The sequence below is a fragment of the Stegastes partitus genome, unplaced genomic scaffold (assembly GCF_000690725.1).
Source record: "Stegastes partitus isolate 25-593 unplaced genomic scaffold, Stegastes_partitus-1.0.2 Scaffold65, whole genome shotgun sequence".
Lineage (NCBI taxonomy): Eukaryota > Metazoa > Chordata > Actinopteri > Pomacentridae > Stegastes > Stegastes partitus.
The window spans coordinates 697,305-716,408 of record NW_007577796.1 but is presented as its reverse complement, the minus strand read 5'-3'; the positions used below and the strand labels follow the sequence as shown (position 1 = coordinate 716,408).

The 19,104-nt window shown below is 40.8% G+C and overlaps 1 protein-coding gene across 1 annotated transcript in view; it reads left to right on the top strand.

Annotated features, from left to right (window-relative positions):
• Window positions 1-19,104, top strand: part of plxnb2b (plexin b2b) — a 123,370-nt gene that overhangs the window by 84,682 nt on the left and 19,584 nt on the right. Inside the window, exons 9-22 of the mRNA XM_008276119.1 lie at window positions 47-158; window positions 679-790; window positions 1,158-1,259; window positions 4,069-4,164; window positions 4,775-4,862; window positions 5,275-5,453; window positions 6,799-6,947; window positions 9,199-9,310; window positions 10,002-10,138; window positions 10,590-10,772; window positions 12,435-12,528; window positions 15,168-15,365; window positions 16,865-17,044; window positions 18,347-18,483. Of these exons, the coding sequence (XP_008274341.1) occupies window positions 47-158; window positions 679-790; window positions 1,158-1,259; window positions 4,069-4,164; window positions 4,775-4,862; window positions 5,275-5,453; window positions 6,799-6,947; window positions 9,199-9,310; window positions 10,002-10,138; window positions 10,590-10,772; window positions 12,435-12,528; window positions 15,168-15,365; window positions 16,865-17,044; window positions 18,347-18,483 (1,879 nt within the window). The remainder of the gene's footprint in view (window positions 1-46; window positions 159-678; window positions 791-1,157; window positions 1,260-4,068; window positions 4,165-4,774; window positions 4,863-5,274; window positions 5,454-6,798; window positions 6,948-9,198; window positions 9,311-10,001; window positions 10,139-10,589; window positions 10,773-12,434; window positions 12,529-15,167; window positions 15,366-16,864; window positions 17,045-18,346; window positions 18,484-19,104) is intronic.

Sequence of the window (19,104 nt, the reverse complement as noted above, 5' to 3'; positions counted from 1 at the left end):
TGTGTAGATACGACATATTTTAACCCTTATTTTGTCGTTCCCTTAGATTTCGTGGCCGTGGCTGTGAGGATTTTTGTCAATGAGACTGTGGAGCTGGCAACGCGGGAGTTCAAGTTCTACAACTGTGCCGCCACAGTCAGGAAATCTGAAAACACACCGTAAGTTAGGCTCTTAATCTATCAGTTCTGCTCTGTCACTCACTGAAAATACACAGTGACACCGAACACAGCATCAACTGACAACCTTGATGTGAATGTATCACCATGCATGAACAGATGAGAGATCAAGGCTCTGTTTGTAAATTGTGATGCATGGTAGTTTGGAATGCACTTCTTGCATTTTCTCTCCTCCTTTTATTATCAAGCCGCGGAAATTGCTTCAGTTTCCTTTTCATTAATCAAAAAATGAAAGTCGATCTCGCCGTTTTTTTCCCCTCATTTTTTTTGCCTTCATTTCTTTCACACAGAGGAATGTGTGATGAACGAGCTTTGCTTATGTGAAGTTGCAGAGATCCATTTCATTGTCAGCAACATAGATTTTTGCACCGGACGCTCTCTGATGAGTTTGCATGTTTTAGATTTTGTGTGTGTGTGTGTGTTTGTGCTCCAGCCTAATTATGTATGTGAAAGCGTTTTCTTTTCTTTGCTCTTCATGTGTCCATATTTCCGTGTTTTCCAGGTGCATGTCATGCGTTGCCAGTCCGTGGGGATGCCAGTGGAACACACGTGACCACACCTGCAGCGATACAGACGACAACATAGTGGGCCCCAACATCATCAAACAGCGGCAGGTTAGTCATCTCAAGGGGCAGTTCAAGGACTCTTATCCATCATGAGGTGTGTGAGATAAATGCAGCTGTAAGTGCAGCAGAAGTTTCAAAAGACACATCTAATCGCCACATGTGATGCAGCGCCTGAGCGATCCAAATTCCCCTCGAAAATTAATAAAAACACAAATCCCGCTATCAGCTGCTACCATCTTGCATGACAAATGTTGTAGGGTGGAGGATATCAATTTACAAGTCAGCAGATGTTTTAGTGATACACTTATCAGTCGCCACAGATGAGGGTGTCCGTTAAGTGGTTGGCGTATTTAAAATGTAAATGATTAAAAGTGGGGGTATGTGGTTATTTTTGGTGCTTTTTTTTTTTTTCCAGGGAGCAAAGTGTCCTCAGTTCGAGAATCCAGATCCTGTGCTGATCCCTGTGGGCTACAAGACTCGAATCAGCTTTGAAGGGATAAATTTGAACCTCTACCAGGTAAAATAGCACAGACACTGAATTTAAAGCATTTCTGGAAAACCTTTTTTTCTTGAGTAGGATACTGGGACCACGGTGATGACAGTTTTGACTTCATGAATTTTTTTGTGCCATCTCAAAAAATAAAATGCTTCCATGTTAACAAAAAGACACACAAATACCAAAAAACTATTTATTACATTAAAAAAAAATGCATCAAAAATGCGACATGGGAGAATTATTAGCATATCTTGCAAACCGTGAGACATAAATGGGCTTTTAGACAAACAACAATCAGTTTTATTTGTTTATTTAAAAGGATCCCCATGGGTTGACACCAAGACATCAGCTAGTCTTCCTGGGGTCCAGACAATAAAATATCAAAAACAAGCATTACAGTCTCAAGTAAAAATAGAACAAAAAANTTTAGCTTTGGGGCAGTGTTGATCCAGAATATATTCAAGTTAATAATTGTTAACGTAGTTTTATTGAACAAATTGCACACAAAAACCAAACAGAATGTTAATTTTAACGAGACTTAACTATGAAAAATAAAATTCCCCCTGCTGCCTCTAAAATATTTACCTACACGCTCAACAGAAACATTTTCTTTTTTTCTCGCCGTTCTCTCCTTTATTAGCTGTCGTGCTACCAATCTGAGGTTCAATGTGGCTTCATCTGATTGGTGTGAATGTTTATTTAGTTGACACCAAGACGTCAGCTGGTCTTCTTGGGGTCCAGACAATAAAATATCACAAACAAGCAAACAATGAAGTCTCAAGTAAAAGTAGAACACCACAACAACAACAACACAGAACAAAAATAATCAAAATAATATTAGAAATGCATAGAAAAATACTTTAAAAAAAATAATGCATAGAAGATAATACATAGAAATATATAAAGAATAATATAATATAGAATAATACATAAAAAATAATACATAGAAATATATAAAGAATAATACATAGAGTAATATAATATAGAATAATACATAAAAGATAATACAGTCAGTAGTAGCAGGTAAGTTACAGAAGGTGTTCAGTATGAAGTCATCATCTACCTGGTTGTGATCATATAACACAACATGACAACAAAATTATACACAGTGTGCACCTGTATTTTAGCATTTCACTCTATACGCACATGTTAAAACAGCAGGAATCGAAAGTAACAGGATGCGCTGCCTTCCTTTAATCACTAAATTTAGTCCTTTTCAGACATGTGATCTATTGCTTCATTGATCTGTTAAAGCATTCGGGCATTTTAAGTTTACGTTCCTGGCGTCATAATTCAGACATACTGACAACACTGGCACATCGAGCGCACACAGAATATGTCACACACACATGGATGGACAGGACACCAGTGTATGATGTATGATACATAATAACGCACGAAGACACAAAAGACAAAATCCAAACTAATATCAAGCTTATCAAACTGTCCAAATATCCAACAGTCTAGTTTATTGATGATTTCCTAAACAACCGAAACTTCTGTCTCCGTGTGATGTTAATCTAACTACTGCATTACAAACTGTGAAATAAAAATATGCTGGCGGCCGTGATGGAGCTCAGGACTCCACCTAAGGATGGCCACTACGTAACAAATGACTTAACTAGAGCTTATTAACTGTGACTCTGTGTGTGTGAAATCTGATTTGCCGTTAGATCCTAATCAATCCCATCTCCACGTCAGGGACAATTTATAACTATAAGTAATTAATCAAGTTACCGCTGTTCCAACGTACTCGACTCTCTCACTTTGGAGGCGCGCTTATGGATCCTGCGACCGTCGACGTGTCGCAGGTGTTTATTAACCTCAGTGGAAAGATTCCTGCAGTTGGAAGCAACAAACCGCACTCCGGCTCCTGTTAACATTTTGTCAAGACCTGGATTATATTTATTATTAGGCGAGTCTCATTAATCCGATACATTCTCTGTGTTCAGCACAGTAAAGTTTTATTTTTATGGGTTTTTCAGTTTGTGATGGATGTGAACTTGTAGGGCAAAGAGAATGAGAGCAGTGCTTTATGATTTTGGCGCAGAAACTGTGTCTTTTGTGCTCTCTGAGATGGTTTTGAACCTTTTACTCTTTAAAGTAAAAAACGATATTCCTGCTGAAATGTGGGGAGAGAAAAAAAAAACAAAATTGTTTCACACAACTCAAGGTACCACTCCTGTCTGTTAATGCAACTATACAATTCAGACTTGCTCCGTGTTAAAAGTAATATGTAAATGTTACTGGGTCCAACCTAGTGAGACTGCTGGCACAATGGGTGCTCATTCAGACGTGAAGCCGAGACATTCAGTTGCCGTCAGATTAATGGAAGGAAGTGCATGTCTGAAAGCAGCTTTAATAACAATCAGTTGTTGTACAAAATGGTTATAGATAACTCCTCATTAAGACCTTCTCCGTGTAGTGGAGTCTACTTGTATCACAATTTAAATTTCTATCAAAGTCACCACCTCCATCTGAGAAAATATCCTACAACAGATGCATTCACACCATTTCGAGTTATTTTCGTTCTAAAACAGGCAACCTTTCTGGCCTGCTTGCTTTTATCAGTATATTTAAACTTGTGTGGGTATAAGAGAAGATAAACAACCGTGAATAATGTACAGCTAAAGCACTGCCTGATGCTGAAGGTTCTGGCCTACACAGTGACCTATGATTTTACCAAAATGCAAACTTCTTGAACAGAAAGTGTCAGTATGTTCATTTCTTTCTAAGAACCAAGAGGAGCATCACTAAAAAGTAGCTCAAAACTGGCATCTGGGTAAATAAATACACCACACGTCTTGCATTTGTTTGTCCTGTCTCGCAGGGTCATCCCTTCACCATCGGCACTGAGCTGATGAGGAATGCGGAGGAAGAGGTCATTTTCGAGGAGGGGCCGTTCTACACTTTCAGCGGCTTCAATGTGAGCATGAGCTTTTTGCTTGTTGCTTGACACTCATCGTGATGCAGCACTTTTGTTCCTTTACTGAGCCTCTGGCCAATCCGCCCTGCACTCAACACAGGTCCTTGAACTGTGGCTGATTGGTGGACCTGGTTATCATAGTGCAATTTAGAGCAACACTGAGTGAAATACATTGCAGAGTACCACTTGAGTTGTATTTTTCTATGGCAAAGTAGGCTCGGTGCTGACTTTCTATCTTTGTACAGCTGTCTTTATGTTCCAGATTTATAAATGAAATCAACCTTTAGCTGCTTTTCACAGTCCCTTTGATATTCTCTAGCTCCCTCTAATGGACAGACGCCCCTCACTGGAGTTATTTTAGCTCCATCTCTACATTGTGAATTCTGTGATTGGGAAGCTCAAACAGTGCCTAGCCCCCAGCTATGTTCTTTTTCCAACATTGATTTCTTCAGCTGAAAATCTGCCAGGCTGGGTATAATTTTTTCTCTTTCTTTTTCTTTTTTTCCCTTGGCATGGGGGAGCAGCAGCCCACACTGTTTGCAGAGAAGAGCTTAAGTGCCATTAATCACTGGATTCTGTATTAATAATTCATTTTCTTCCAATTTCTTAGTTTTCCTACGATAAGTCACCAGAGACCAATGTTCTTTTCTACGTGAAGGACAAGGAGTCTGGCAAGAAGATGGACAGCACGCTGAACGGTGTGTTCTCACATTTTAATGTGGAGATCTTATTTATAATGCCCCTTGTGTTCGCCGCAAGTCCCACTGTGGGCCTTCCATTAGATCTGGGGAAGCTACCTTTAATCTGCGATTGAAAATTAATCAGAAAATTAATTGGTAATGACTGTATAATCTAACATGTTTTGTCAGGATATGGAGGTTTCGAGGGAATTAAGAAGAAATAATTGCGAGACCTGTCCTGCATTTTACATTACTATGTCAAATGTGAATTTTAATATAACATACATTTTACATTGGGAGAGATTTTGATGAGTGCACACACATCTGATTTTGCTATGTGGATGTACAACTGGGTTTGTTCTATTCAAATACAAGAAAATGTGATGCAAGATGTAATGTTTGCTTTTCTTTCTAACTGCCTTCCATCCAGTCACCCTGTACAACTGCTCCATGGGCAGGGAGGACTGTAGTCTCTGCAAGAACGCCGACCCAAAGTACAGGTGTGTGTGGTGCAGCAGGCAGAAGGCGTGCGTGTACGAGAAGCTCTGCAATCAACAAGGCTCTGAGGATCCTCACAACGCCGAGTGCCCCAACCCCGAGATCACCGACGTGAGTATTTGCAACGTTGCCGTCAATTTATGTTTACCTTTCGGAATGGAAACGCTACCTGCTTTAAAGACGTGCGATTAGCAGAGCAAAGACATTGATACTGGTGATTGGATTATTGATCGGAGCAGTTTATTGGCCGTGCATTTTCTCTCTCCTTTTTCTCGCTGTTGTTGACAGAAAGAGTCGGGTGTCTGTTTCTCCTTGAGAGGGTGTTGCACTGTTCTTCAGCACACCTAGATTGGATCAATTCTTTCTTTGCTCACTTAATTGTTGGTGCCTGTTTGTCTTTGACAGAAATCCATCAATAGTTGTGTTTATGTCATCCAGGCAAAGGTTATCACCAGACATGGTGCAGCCTGAATGATACGTTATCGGATAAAGATACCCCAGATAAATCGCCATAAGTATGTGTTGATATTTTTATGGCAGAATTTATTGCTGAAGCTTTACGTACACTAGCAGCTGGAGAGATGATGGTGGTCTGTGCTTTGGTTGGTCCAGACTGAAATATCTCAGCAACTATCTGTGGATTGCCCTGCATATTTCTACAAATATCCAGGATCTTCAGAGGATTGATGATCCTTTGACTTTTCTTCAGGCACTATTAGGAAGTTGCTATTTTTGTTTTCTTACAACATACCTTGTATCGACTTGATTATGTCTAGACTTGGTTGGACCCACATTTTCATCATCAGATTAAAATTTCAGTTCAAAACATTACATTCCCACCAACCTAAACTGTTCTGCATGTTTAATATGCATTTAATTAGCACATTTTAGTGGGTTACAAAGCCACGCTTCGATGATGCACATGCTGCTATAGACACACTTGCTAAACTTCAGCATGTTAGCGTTTAGCTCAAAGCACCGTCCTGCATGGTTGGACACTGAGGCTGTAGAAGACTCCTGCTTCAAAGTTAATCATGTTTTGTTGCATGTGTTTTTATATTTGTTTTTGTGTTAATTATGCATTTATATAATATTATTCACAGTAAAATACTGTCCACAAAAAACATGTCTTCATGTTCTGTATTTACATGAAACATCAGCATTTACATTGTTGTAAGATTTCCTATTATTGTGAACTGTTTGTTGTGTCTGACTCACATACATAGGGTGTAGTATACATGCATACATAAATGCAGATGTGATTCATACAGTATTGATGTAATTCTCCGCCATGGCCTTGAATAATAAACACTTTAAGTCTGCTGAATAGTTAAACAGACTATGTAAATCTCTTGTATGTTCTTATTGCTCAACTAATCCGTTTAAATCCATTTTAAATCCCTTCTTCCTATAAACACCCACTCCACCCCCTGACACACTATATCTCCCCATCCAGATCATCCCTCGGTTTGGCCCCCTGCGGGGAGGCATCGCCATCACCATCCGTGGCTCCAACCTCGGCATCCACAAGGAAGACATTAAAGAAATCACAGTGGTTGAGGAGCCCTGTATCCATCAGGAGGAAAAGTACTCCGTCTCCACAAGGTAATATTTACAGACATGCAAATGTGGAGTCTGAGCAGCAGCATGCACGCTGTCTGCTTTTCAAACTGTGTGCGGGCCTGTTTTATCCAAAGTCTTTTTTTGTAGACTTTGGAGATCCTTGTCTAAGCTAGAAGTGCTCTCCCTTTGCTCAAGGTAACCTGGCTGTATATTTTAATTAGCTCATTATACCACTGTATTGATCTGAGAGTCTCCAGACGCAGGTTGATTTAGAGACAGAATCACTCTCTCAAAGTGGGGATGCCAGTGGTGGAAGAATTATTCAAATAGTTTTTAGAGTAAACAACTGTGTAAAAGAAGACTACATTATCAGTAGAAGTCCTGCATTCAAATTGCTACTCATATTAACTTCTGTCACTGGTCAGCATGGGCATAGTCTGAGTAGTTTATGTACAGTTGAAAAGTTTGGAATGGAAATCAGTCTTTAATGAAGCTCTTACAGCTCATTTGAAAAGAGGCCTTGACTCGATTTTGCTTTTCACGGTGGTTTAATCCTTAACTGTGTATTGTGTTTTTTGAGCTTATCATTTGTTTTTATATGTAGAATCTTAATTTGAAAAGCAACTAAAGCTGTCAGATAAATGCAGTGGATTAAAAACTATTATACCCCCCTGTGAAATACAGTCGTGTATACAGTAGCATAGAAGAAAATGGAAACACTTCAGTGAAGTACTTGAAAATTGTGCTTCTAATTGGTTTTCAACACTGTTATACGCTACTGAATGTCACTCAGTCACTTATACGTGGCAGGGGATGGATAGGACTTAATGCCTTCAGCGCAGCTTGAATTCTTTAAGATATGTATTCATCAAAGCGCTGCAAGTATCCCACACTGGTTTGATAGTGTCTCACACGCTTCCCACAGATTTCTTGGTGGGCTGTTCGTGCTGCAGACGCTCTTTCCACCTCCTCCCGAAGGGGCTTTAATGGGCTGAGCACTGTAAAGGGGAAAAAAAAAAAAAGAATAAACTTGAAGTCTCGCGAATACACTTCAGTCACAGCTGTTTTTAAAAAGTGCTCACTTCATACAAATGGTCTATAAAAGAGGAAACAGCCACATCGTTGCCCTACAGCCGCTGGCCAGAACTGATGACACCTGGCAGCATGGAGCCACATTTATGACAAACTCTTGCCCCACCATCTGCATGATGAGGCATAACCCAGGATTTACGAGAGCAGATGGAAGTGTTTCACTCTTAAATCATCCAGTTTTGGTGCTAACATGCTTCCTGCGCTCTGCTAGCTGTTGGTTGTCATGCACGCTTGTACTGCAAGATGTACCTTTAAGTTTTGATAGGATTCGCATTGCGACATCTCATTCTATCCCGGTTGAACTGATAATTGTTGTATTGTGTGTTGGAAGCTTGCTGTGAATTAAACTGGTTATGTTATGCTGACCTCTTTCATCAGCATTTTTCCCTGAGGACAGTTGCAGACTTGGACGTGTTTGGTTTATCACATGATTCTCATTAAACTCCAGACACTGAAATGTGGAAAAAGTCCCTGAGGGACAGAAGCATCCAATCTGGCCTTAGAAATCCTACTACATTCATCACTGCTTAATCAACAACACTACTCCAACACTGGCTTAACCCGTCTAGCATATCTGCCCCTAATAAAACAGGAACAAAAGTCATTTGAGTTCAGTTTTTCCACTGTACTAATTTGCTGTTTAGGTTTTGACATGCCATTTCAATTTCCACAATTGCTTTCACAAACTTTGTGAAGTTGAACATCTGGGACAGTCTGGAATATACCTCTACCTACAGAGAAGACTGGTTGAATAGTGTTGCCATTGATATCTTAAGGGTTAGAGAAGCAGGCTTGTGATTGGAAGGTTGTCCGATTGACCTCTGAACTGTCGGGATCAATCTATGTGGAGAAAATAAAAAAGCAGAGTGTAGTTCTCTCCCATTACCAACACTGAGGAGCTGTTAGGCAGCAACCTTCACCTCGGGTACTCCAGCACAGCTGCTAAGTGGCAAGCAGGTCAGAGTGTTGTTGTATTGACCAGCTGAGCTCTTAGCAAAACATCCCTGGATAAAGAAAGTGTTAAAAACTGTGTTGATGACAGACCAAAACTCAATCAGCAATTTAATTGTTAAACTAGTTTTCCATGTGAAAAATGACATATTCTCTGGATCCAGTTTTGTGAGTTTTGCGGCTGGACCGGGCAAAATATTCTAACAGGATTTTTTTCATAATATCCCTCTTTTTCTGTTTTCCTTGTCAGTGTGGTGTGTGAGATTGGCCCTGTTGAAATTACTAAGGACCACTGGGGCCATGTTGAAGTGGAGGTGAATGGAGGGAAAAGAGGAACCTCCTCCATGTACTTCACCTACAGGGTAAACACACACACACACACACACACACACACACACACACACGTGCAAGCTGTCCTTAGGGGTACAAATTTCGACACCGAAAATGGACACATTCAAAAGCTTACAGCTCATTTTGTTATTTTATGGACTCTGTTGTGTTTTCCATTTCCTAATGCAGAGAAGCTCTTATCAGAACACAACAAGGGCATGTAATTTAAGTGGACTGTCCATATTCAGCATCCTAATGCATCTGCAAATTAAGCATCTAGATGCGTATTACAATGGTAATGCACTGTACGATAAGCCAGAATTTGTATGCGTTCCTCTTTAACCAGATTCTGTGCAGTAGTTCCTTTTTTCTCTCTAATGCTTTAACAGGCTACAGCGTAGCTATTTAACTGGCTTTTCATATCTCTGGCTCCGCTAAAGCTTCCCCACAGGGGAGTGCTCCGCCTAACTGTTTGCTCAGCAAATTGAGGCAGATGTGGTGCTTGTTGGAGTTTGTGTGTCTGAATGTGTCTGATAGAGTGGGAGGGTGTGGATCCAGGAATGTGAGGGGAAATGTGCATGTTTATGACATTACTGTGGCTATGTTTGTTGTTCGTGTGTCTGCCTGAGGATGGGAGCTTGTGTGTGGGCTTGTGAGTCTGTCGGCTGGGGGAATATGAGCATGTGTTCAGGTTGTATATGGTGACCCCCTTCTCTTCACTAGGACCCAATTCCGGAAGCGGTGAAGCCTGCCAGAGGTCTTAAAGCAGGGGGAACCCTCATTACAATATCTGGCCAATTTCTAGACACTGGCAGTAAGGATGATGTCCAGGTTACCATCGGAGGGGTGGACTGCGCTGTGTAAGGATTCCTTTTCTCCAACAATTGTCATTCATGCCAAACACCAATTCTGTTTCAATTCAGCCTCTTCAGTTGATAGAGCTACTTGTTATTCAAACATTGTATTCTATGCAAATTCTACAGTATACACACTTTGAAGCCCATAAATTGATTTTTTTTTAACACTCCTGAAGCAAAAATGGAATTGACCTTAACTTTGGTGTCATAAGCAGGAGGGATTTTTCTCTTACAATTTGCCTTTACTGTTGTGACCGCAAGTGTTCTGTCAAACCCAGTCCACAGTGACATTTTAGGCAGAGGTAACAGAAAAATAACGAGCAAGGGAAGCAGTAAAGCCAGGATTTAACAAGCTGTCAGCCTGCTGCCATGTTGACTTCCCCTGCACGGTGACCTTGTGCGACCCCCACTCCTTCAGCCAAGCAAGTGCTGAGCTATGTCCTTGTCTTGGCAGGGAGCACTTCGGAAAAGAGATCACCTGCAGGACAGGAGAATACCGAGCGGATAAGGTGCCCTCTGACCCTCTCACCGTCACAATGAAGTATGGAAAGAGTACCACAAAAACCATCCCAAGTGCCTTCCAGTTCTTAGAAAACCCCACTGTGCTGGATCACCACCCCAAAGGAAGCTTTGTCTGGTCAGTTTAACATGGCGCCTCATGTCAGTGTGTTTCTTGTATTTATTGTTTGCGATTGATGCGTACAGTATTTTTGCTAACTTCATTACACCCAGAAGTGTACAGCACTGGATGAAAGCTCAGGGTGTGCGTATGTTACTCTCATGTTTTTATCCATGCTGACTATTCATCGCGTCACTTCTGTTGTAGAGATTTGTCAAGTTGGCCAAGGGAACACTTTCTTTCATATGGCTGCAAAGACAAGTGTTTGAACAAGGGTTTGTCATGTTAGCAGCAGACTGAAATATTGACTGGATGGCTTGCCATGAAAATGTGTACAGGCAGTCTCCAAACTGGGAAACCCTCCTCATTTTGCTCATCCCCTGACTTTTGCTCTATCCACCAGGAGGTTATATTTTTGGTTTTTAGTAATGTGTCTTGACAACATTTGGAAAGGCTGCCATTGAACACGTATTTATGCCCAGAGGATGAATCCCGTAAGACTTTGGTGATTCCCCTGAGCTTCCATGTAGCACCAACAGGTGTAAGTTGTCACTTATCCTGTGAAATATCTCTGTGACTGCACCAAATTTTCATAGCTTTCATGGTTTCCAGCTCATGAGGCCTGCTGACTTGATCCTCTGACTTTTTCTGTAGCATAACACACACGTAACCATGTGAGCAAAATGTTTTTATTAATGCTTCATTACATTACAAATTTAAAACTTAGATTTTTTTTCCATGCAGCTCCACCATCAGGTTAATATTTCACTTGCATGCTCTTGAACTGATGACCCTCTGGCTCAAGTGTTGACGTCACCTGATGCTCACATAGTGTCACAATGATGTCAGCACTTGGCTCAAAGCACTGCTGTACATACAACCTAGCAGAGCCTCTAGTGTGGCTTTGAACTATCTTTTTTTTTTTTTTGGAAGGCTGCAGCAGGTGAATTGCTCTCCACGCCCTGACTGATATTGTTATTGCCAGAGTCCATGTTTCCCAACTCTCTGAAACAGAGGCGTTGTAGAAAATGTCATACTGATGATTGCCGTATTTGACAAATATAAGAGACCCAGACTGACTTTCCCACTTTTTTTGAGTACCTCACCCTTACTTTAGAATTTGAAGTAGAGAAGCACAAAAAGAAAAAAGCTGCTAAGTTGGCATTGATAGCAAGGTCAAATAGAATAGTACTGGCACCTGCCTTGTTCTCTGCCTGCAGATTTCTATCTCAAACCTGAGTAAAGGTTGCTAATGTCAAGATCATTTTTGGTTTTTGAAAGTATGACTTGTCCTACTTTTGCTAAGTGCTGGTTTGCTAAGTGTGTCGGTGTGTTTGTGTGCAGAATAGTTTCCACACTTGCTTCTGATTGGCTGGAATTGGCTGAACAACTGCTACTTTTTTGATGTTGTAGCAAACTGCTTGATAATTGCTGAAAATGAATGCATTAGACAGTTACCTTGCTCTTTTTTTTGGTTGCACTATGACGCATGTGATTATGTACACAGTCTGGAACAACAGACTAATTTGTTTTCATCTCCAGTGAAAATTACCCCAGGTGCAATTTAAGAACTGTCTTCCTGCAACTCTCCTGTCGAGCTTGTCTCCTCTGCTTCGTGTGGATGGAAACGCATATGCTCAGTATATATGTGTGTTTTTTCTGTGTGTGGGTGTGTTTTAGTGGCGGGAGGAACATTGTGGTGACCGGCTCCGGTTTTGACCTAATCCAGACTGCTGTCATAAAAGTCCAGGGAGGAAACTTGACAGCTTCCGAGGTTTGCACTCGTTTTATTTACCAGCATCTTTTTTTGTTCTTCTTTGATCTCCTCACTCAACTGTTGTTTTCCGATCAATCTTTGTCTCCATCTGATCCCCCCCCAACATCTCATGAGCCCACGACGACAGCGGTGATTCATTCAAACTCTGCGAATCATTGCAACAGTTCAAGCAGCCACACACACACACATCTCCACGCCTCCTTGCCTGCACTGATCAGTGAGATTCCATAAACCAGTAATAGCTCATCTCACTCCTTAGCCCATAAATCCTTAAAACCTGTAGGATTGCAGATAGCAGCGCCATTGTTTCACTCTCACCATAATGTAACTGTGTTCCCCGTCCAGCCTAATCAGGTAGGATTGACTCTGCCAGCGAAGTTAAAGGAGTCGCACACAGCTTGCCGACCCCCCCTTCCACCACCACCACCTGCCCCTCCAGTGCACTGGGCAGTGTTAAGCAGTAGCAATTTTGTTCATTTCATTTAAAGGCCTAAATTTAATACCAGCATTAAGGTTGCAGAAGATTATGTGACTGTGCCACTCCTCGCCACTTCACTCCCGGCCAAGTTCCTGGGCCCTGCTACCCAGGGACAGGAGAGATTTGAAAATACTTCTGGCTGCCACAAACTAGCAGTGGATGTAAAGTGTTATCTCAAAGGCCGGTTGGTCAACTTCATAAGCTTCTCTTGGTTTAAGTCCATCCACTGAACCAGACCCAAATACGTGGACTCATTACGGCTGCTGGCGGGCGTTACAAACATGTTGATTTGTAGGTCAGGTTAGAGGCTCAAAGAGATTTTTTTTTTGCTCTAAAGACCCTCATGGACTTTTGGAGTTGGGTGCACCAGCTGTTTGTAGTTAGAACATAGATGGTTGGTTTCACCACAACAAACTACTTCTTTAGGGGAATAGTTGTTGCTAAATGTTTACACATAGTGGGTATAACTGTGTCATAGCTACCTAATGAAAATAGCTTGTTACTGTATGACTCATTTCAGTGTGTTAGATGTAACATGATCCAAATGTCTGACTTTTCACAAATGCTGTTAAATTTTTGAAACAATTCGTATTTCACAGCGAAATTAAATTGGCATTAACTATACAAATACCACTCTGAAAGGCACATATTTCTCCACATATGCATATCTAAATTTAACAAAATCATAGCTGCATTTGCAAAGGAATGCCACAGACTTGATTGCTTTAAATTCAACCGCTCTACAGGTGTTTCCAAGCAACCGATGTGCATATTTTTGAAGTATTCAGGCATTAATGTTGCTTCTACCTCCTGACTCGTCCCATTGCACCAGTGTGAGGTTTGGATTTTTGTAAAAACATGAGTGATGATCTCCTCGCTTTCTAATGTAGTCTCATGCTAATGTCAAATCCAATCACAAAACACTTCACCCACGCTGTAGTCTTGTGTCCAACATTACTGTGTGATCAGGTCCAACTGGCAAATGGCATATGAACTTGCTAAATTAAGATGCTGAATAAAACTTAAAAAGGTGGACATATGAATAGTTGCATCTTGTACACCGGCTATTCGTTCACCCGTGACCCTGCTGCACATTTGCATCTGAAGGTTAATCAAAGCCGCCTGCCAGAAAGCTATGAATAATACCGTTATTGCCATGAACAGCATTTCCAGCAACATTAACGGACATGTTTAGTTTGACAAGTTTAATACCACCAGTTGCCAGATGCCCAGAAGAGACTCAGAGAAGTTAGTGCTCCCAGCCAGGAAACGTTCCTGTGCAAACCCCCCTGCAAAGCCTGAAATTTTTATTTTGTGCTGCAAATTAAACAAACATGTTAAAGAATGAGCCTACATGGATCAGTTGCCAGGCTTCTATCTTTTTCCATTCTTTTTGTGAAGCTAACGGCTATAGTTTCATAATCTGCTCTGCCAAAAAGAAGGCCTCTGCCATTTCTCAAAATGCTGAACTACAGCGTTCCTGCACAACGTATGCTCGGAATAGGCAGACCGCACAGATAACTGCCGTAGGTTCGCAGTTTGAAGCAATTTAAAAGCTGAATGACGGAGAACATTAAACTCACACCAACTAGCCTGAAAATTGATGGTCCGCTTGAATTTTTTTTGAAGCGTTACTCAATATAGCCTGCGTCTTTTTGCCTCGTCCTGCGTGTGAGACTGCAGGTTTTAGCCGTCACGCACACATTGTCAAGCCTTTATCTAACAGTCAGTGACAGAAATAATCACCATCGGTCCGGTTAATCAACAACAAGTAAAGAAAGCCAGAGGAGGAGTACTCGGCGCGAGTTGTGATTCATCAGAAGCTGCTTTTCTACGATGGCTGATTGGGATTTTAATAGAATGATTGAAAAGACACACACATCATTTTACCTTCCCCATTGTATCAAGCCAGGCTTTTTCCCCTCCACCACTCCACCCCCGAATAACACTTCCTTCCCACAACAAAAACGTTAATTCATGACCAGTTTAAAAAAAAAAAAAAAAAAAACCCTGAACGCCCACTGCTTGCTTTTTAAAAAAATCTCTAATCCTCCCCCATTTTTTTTAATGTTGAATATTGATGTTATATTTTCCTTCATGTCTTGTTTTGCCTATTTTCGCTTATGTCCCTTTCACCGTCCCCCATGCTACTACTCAGAACGCCCACGGGAAGAACGACACGGTGATCCAGTTTTGGTCCCCGACGGTAAACGGCTCCCTGAACCAGCACTTTAAGACGTACATCCACCTGGACAACTGGGTGAAGGAACTGAAGCCGTTCGACTACCACCCCGACCCCAGCTTCAACGAGCTCACCAAGAAGGTCATCACCGAGGCCAGCATCATCATCGTCACTGTGAGTACAGAGCACGCAGGCACGTCGGAGAATGACGGTGCTTTGTGTGTGCGAGAACAAATGGTGTTAATTATGCGACATAAGAATAAAAATAAACAGATGCTGAGATGCAGTTTGCTGCACACATTTTCACTCTTAAGCTGCTAGTGGAGCTTCATTGCATATTAAACTTATGCAAATAATTTGTCATTTTAGCCTGGTGGTGTGTTTGTTTTGGAAGTCAAACAATGCATATGAGAAGCTGCAATTAGTAAACATTAAGTTATTTTAATGCATATCGACAGATTGAAAAAACAGATATTAGTCTGTTGCTCTAAAACAGTGGTTGTGTAATAAATTTGCAGAGTCCCAGGGCGATTAACTGAATAGGAAATAGGATATAATTATATTTATGAAAACACAAAAAGTTGCTCTTCAGTGGAATACTTGATAATAAACTTATTTAGGATTTGAGAAAACTGTTCACACACACTACCTAAATCCTTTTATAGATTTTTCCAAGCAAGGAAATCTTTGTTTTAAGCTTAAATAGTTCTGAAACCCAAATAATTGTTTAAAGTTATGTAAAATTAACATTTGTTTTAATGACGACTAAACCGGTTTGAGAAGAAGTTTGCCATGTTTTGCTCCTGGTATCTGACTTAGAAATATTTGAATAAAACTCTCCCACTCCTTTCTAATTATTTATCTGTATTTGTTTACCCGTATATTAAGTTATTTGTGTATTTCTCAAGTCCTGCAACTTTACAGAGTCCAAGGTGACTCCTTCTCTTTGCTTATTTTGTTTGGCAGATGCACCAAAGTCAAACGCTTATGTACAGTTTACTGTGACATAAGATAGAGAAATGCAGCAAACAATAACCACTTAGCAGGTTGAACTAGAAAAAGCTTTTTGATTGAAGAACGGCTTAAATGAATAAATTTTCTGTCTTATCGATTCAGCTGTAGATTTTTCTGAGAGCTTATTACTGCTTTATGTCAGTTTTAAGGTTCCACAGTGTTCCACTCTTAAAGTTTCTGCGGGTAAACACACTCGAGGTAAATTAGTGGGGAAAGGCATCTGCGAAAAAAAGAGTCTGCGGCCTTTTCAATCACTCAGCCGCAGGTTTACTTAAGCTGATTTCACCTTTCTTACTTTGCAGCCTGCATTAGAATAATTGAAAGCATGTCTGTAGATACAGAAGAATGCTGTAGAATCTTAAAGTGTATGGTGCAATGCCAGGATTGTAGGATTGACTGGAGCTGTGCCTAAAGTGTCTTAAGTGAGAAATTACTTGAGAAATGTGCTCACAATAACTATAATCTTAATCGTTTTAATTACTTTTGGCTCATATTGAAACAGTAAAAAGCTGTTATACACTTCCCAGCCATTACTAATGAAAATGCTTACAATACCGTTTTCATTGCTCATCATATGATGCATCTAATTAACGGTAATTAAATTCTCTCCCATGTAGTTCAGTCACGACGCGCATTAATGTCACTCTTCCTCCCTGCAGGGTCGGGGATTCTCCAGAGCGATGACGGCCAAAGAGGCTCAAGCGTTTGTGGGCGACGTTCAGTGTCTGGTCAACACGCTTCAGGATGACAAGCTGTTCCTGGACCCACCTTCCTCTACGCCCAGCGCTCGCTCCAGACGGCACCGCAGAGACACCCGACCGGAGCTACTGGATCTGATGGTCAGACCACACAAAGACAAGCTGATGACACACAGTGGTGGAGGGCATATTCAAATCATTTATGGCATGTTAATACAGCAGTGCTAAAATAGTGCAGTTAAAATGGCATGCACGTCTCATGACAGTGAATTTTAAATACTCAAAGCATGTACTGCAATCAAAGCCCATGTGAAGGATGCGATATAATGTTGTAGCAGTAGCATGCAGCTCATTTTTAACTCTTTTATAAAGAAGTGCAACTCATGATTATTTTCAAAATGGAAAATTCACTGGATTAAATTTTTGATTAATAGATTGTTTGGTTTATTAAACATGAAAAAGAGTAGTTAGAAATGCCCATAATAATTACCCAGGGGACAAAGTGACACCTTCATAATGATGGCTGTGTTCAAGTGATAGTCTAAAACTAAAAAAATAATTTAAATGAAAAAGAAATCTGCAAACTATCACTTGTGTCGAACTGTGAAAAATTTAACAATTAGCATCTTCTCAGCTCTACTTTAATACACTGTTGTATAAAAAGGCACCATAATCATGAGCCATTTATAGGTTTTCTCTGCAAAAATCTTAATTAGTACAGTGACCAGTAACTAACACTATTACATGAATGTAATGGAGTGAAAAGTACACTGTTTTCCTTGCTAGCAAAATAGAAGTGGCATGAAAAGCAAACAATCAAAGCACAAGTGCCTCAGATGTGCAGGTACAGTTCTGGAGAAAGTCTTCTAAGTTACAGTCCAGACAAACACGCAGACTTGCAGATTGCGAGCATGCATGCATCATGAATCTTTACTGTTCTTCTTCAGGCTTATCCTCTGTACATTTTGAGGCCCCATTTTTTTTCACTGGTTGAACAGTTTTCATGTAGCTACAGGCTCTTATAATTACATTTAATTATAGCTGAGCCACAATTGTGATGAATGCTGTAACTTCCCCTGCGGGTCATTCTTATAAGTGAGGTATTCTTTCATTTCTCTGACTGTGTGCTGCATAAAGAAGCAACACCACCATACATACTGCAGACATCTCATACAATAGCTCAAGACGCCGACGTAGAAATATTAGGCGTCTCACTCGCTGCGTTAATGCATTCATACAGACCAAGGCCTACCAACTCGCACGTAGATGCAGCGCTTGAAAAATACTAAAGGCTCTTGCAGCTGCTTTAGCAGAACTGAAGCCAATTATTCAGATTCTGTCCACATTTCCTCTGCAGCACTGTCCGATCTTTACCGGTGACACCTACCTGAGTTAAATCTCCTGCACAGATAATAAGGTTTCCACTCTGTGTTTTATCCACAGATCAAGTTTGGAAAAGGGGAGTGGTTGGTCGGCTCTGTGCAGTACGAGAAGAAGAACGATTTGTCGCTCTACATCATCATCCCTGCTGTCATTTTGCCCATGCTGCTCATCATCATTATCTCCGTCTACTGCTACAGGTGAATTAAGTTGTTTTAGGTTGACTTCATGCACTATTATAGATAAGTAATCAAATTCTTCTGATAGCAGCTTTTAGAGTAAAGGAGCTGTAAAAAGCAGTTGACTCCAGCTAGTCCAGAGATTTTATTTTTTATTAGATTTTTATGCAATTCCATCCATCCACCCATTATCTATACATCGCTTAATCCTCACAAGGGTGACAGTGGGGCTGGAGCCTATCTCAGCTGACTTAGGGCGAAGGCAGGGGACACCCTGGAGACAGACAACCAAGCACACTCACATTCACACCTACGGACAATTTAGAATCACCAATTAACCTCAACATGTTTTTGGACTGTGGGAGGAAGCTTGAGAACCCGGAGAGAACCCACGCTGCACGGGGAGAACATGCAAAGTCCACACAGAAAGATCCCAGGTGTCCTCCACTGAGCCACCTTGCAGCCCCTTATGCATTTCTAACAGGATATTTCTTGTACTGAACATTAATTTTATGGTATTATTTTCATTGTATGTCTGTAATATTACATCATATTTAACCTTGCTTTTATTGCATTATTTTGCTGGCGAGAGGTTTTCCAAAAGAAAAGCAGGAAAGCTTTGTTTTGTTATTGTTTTTTTTG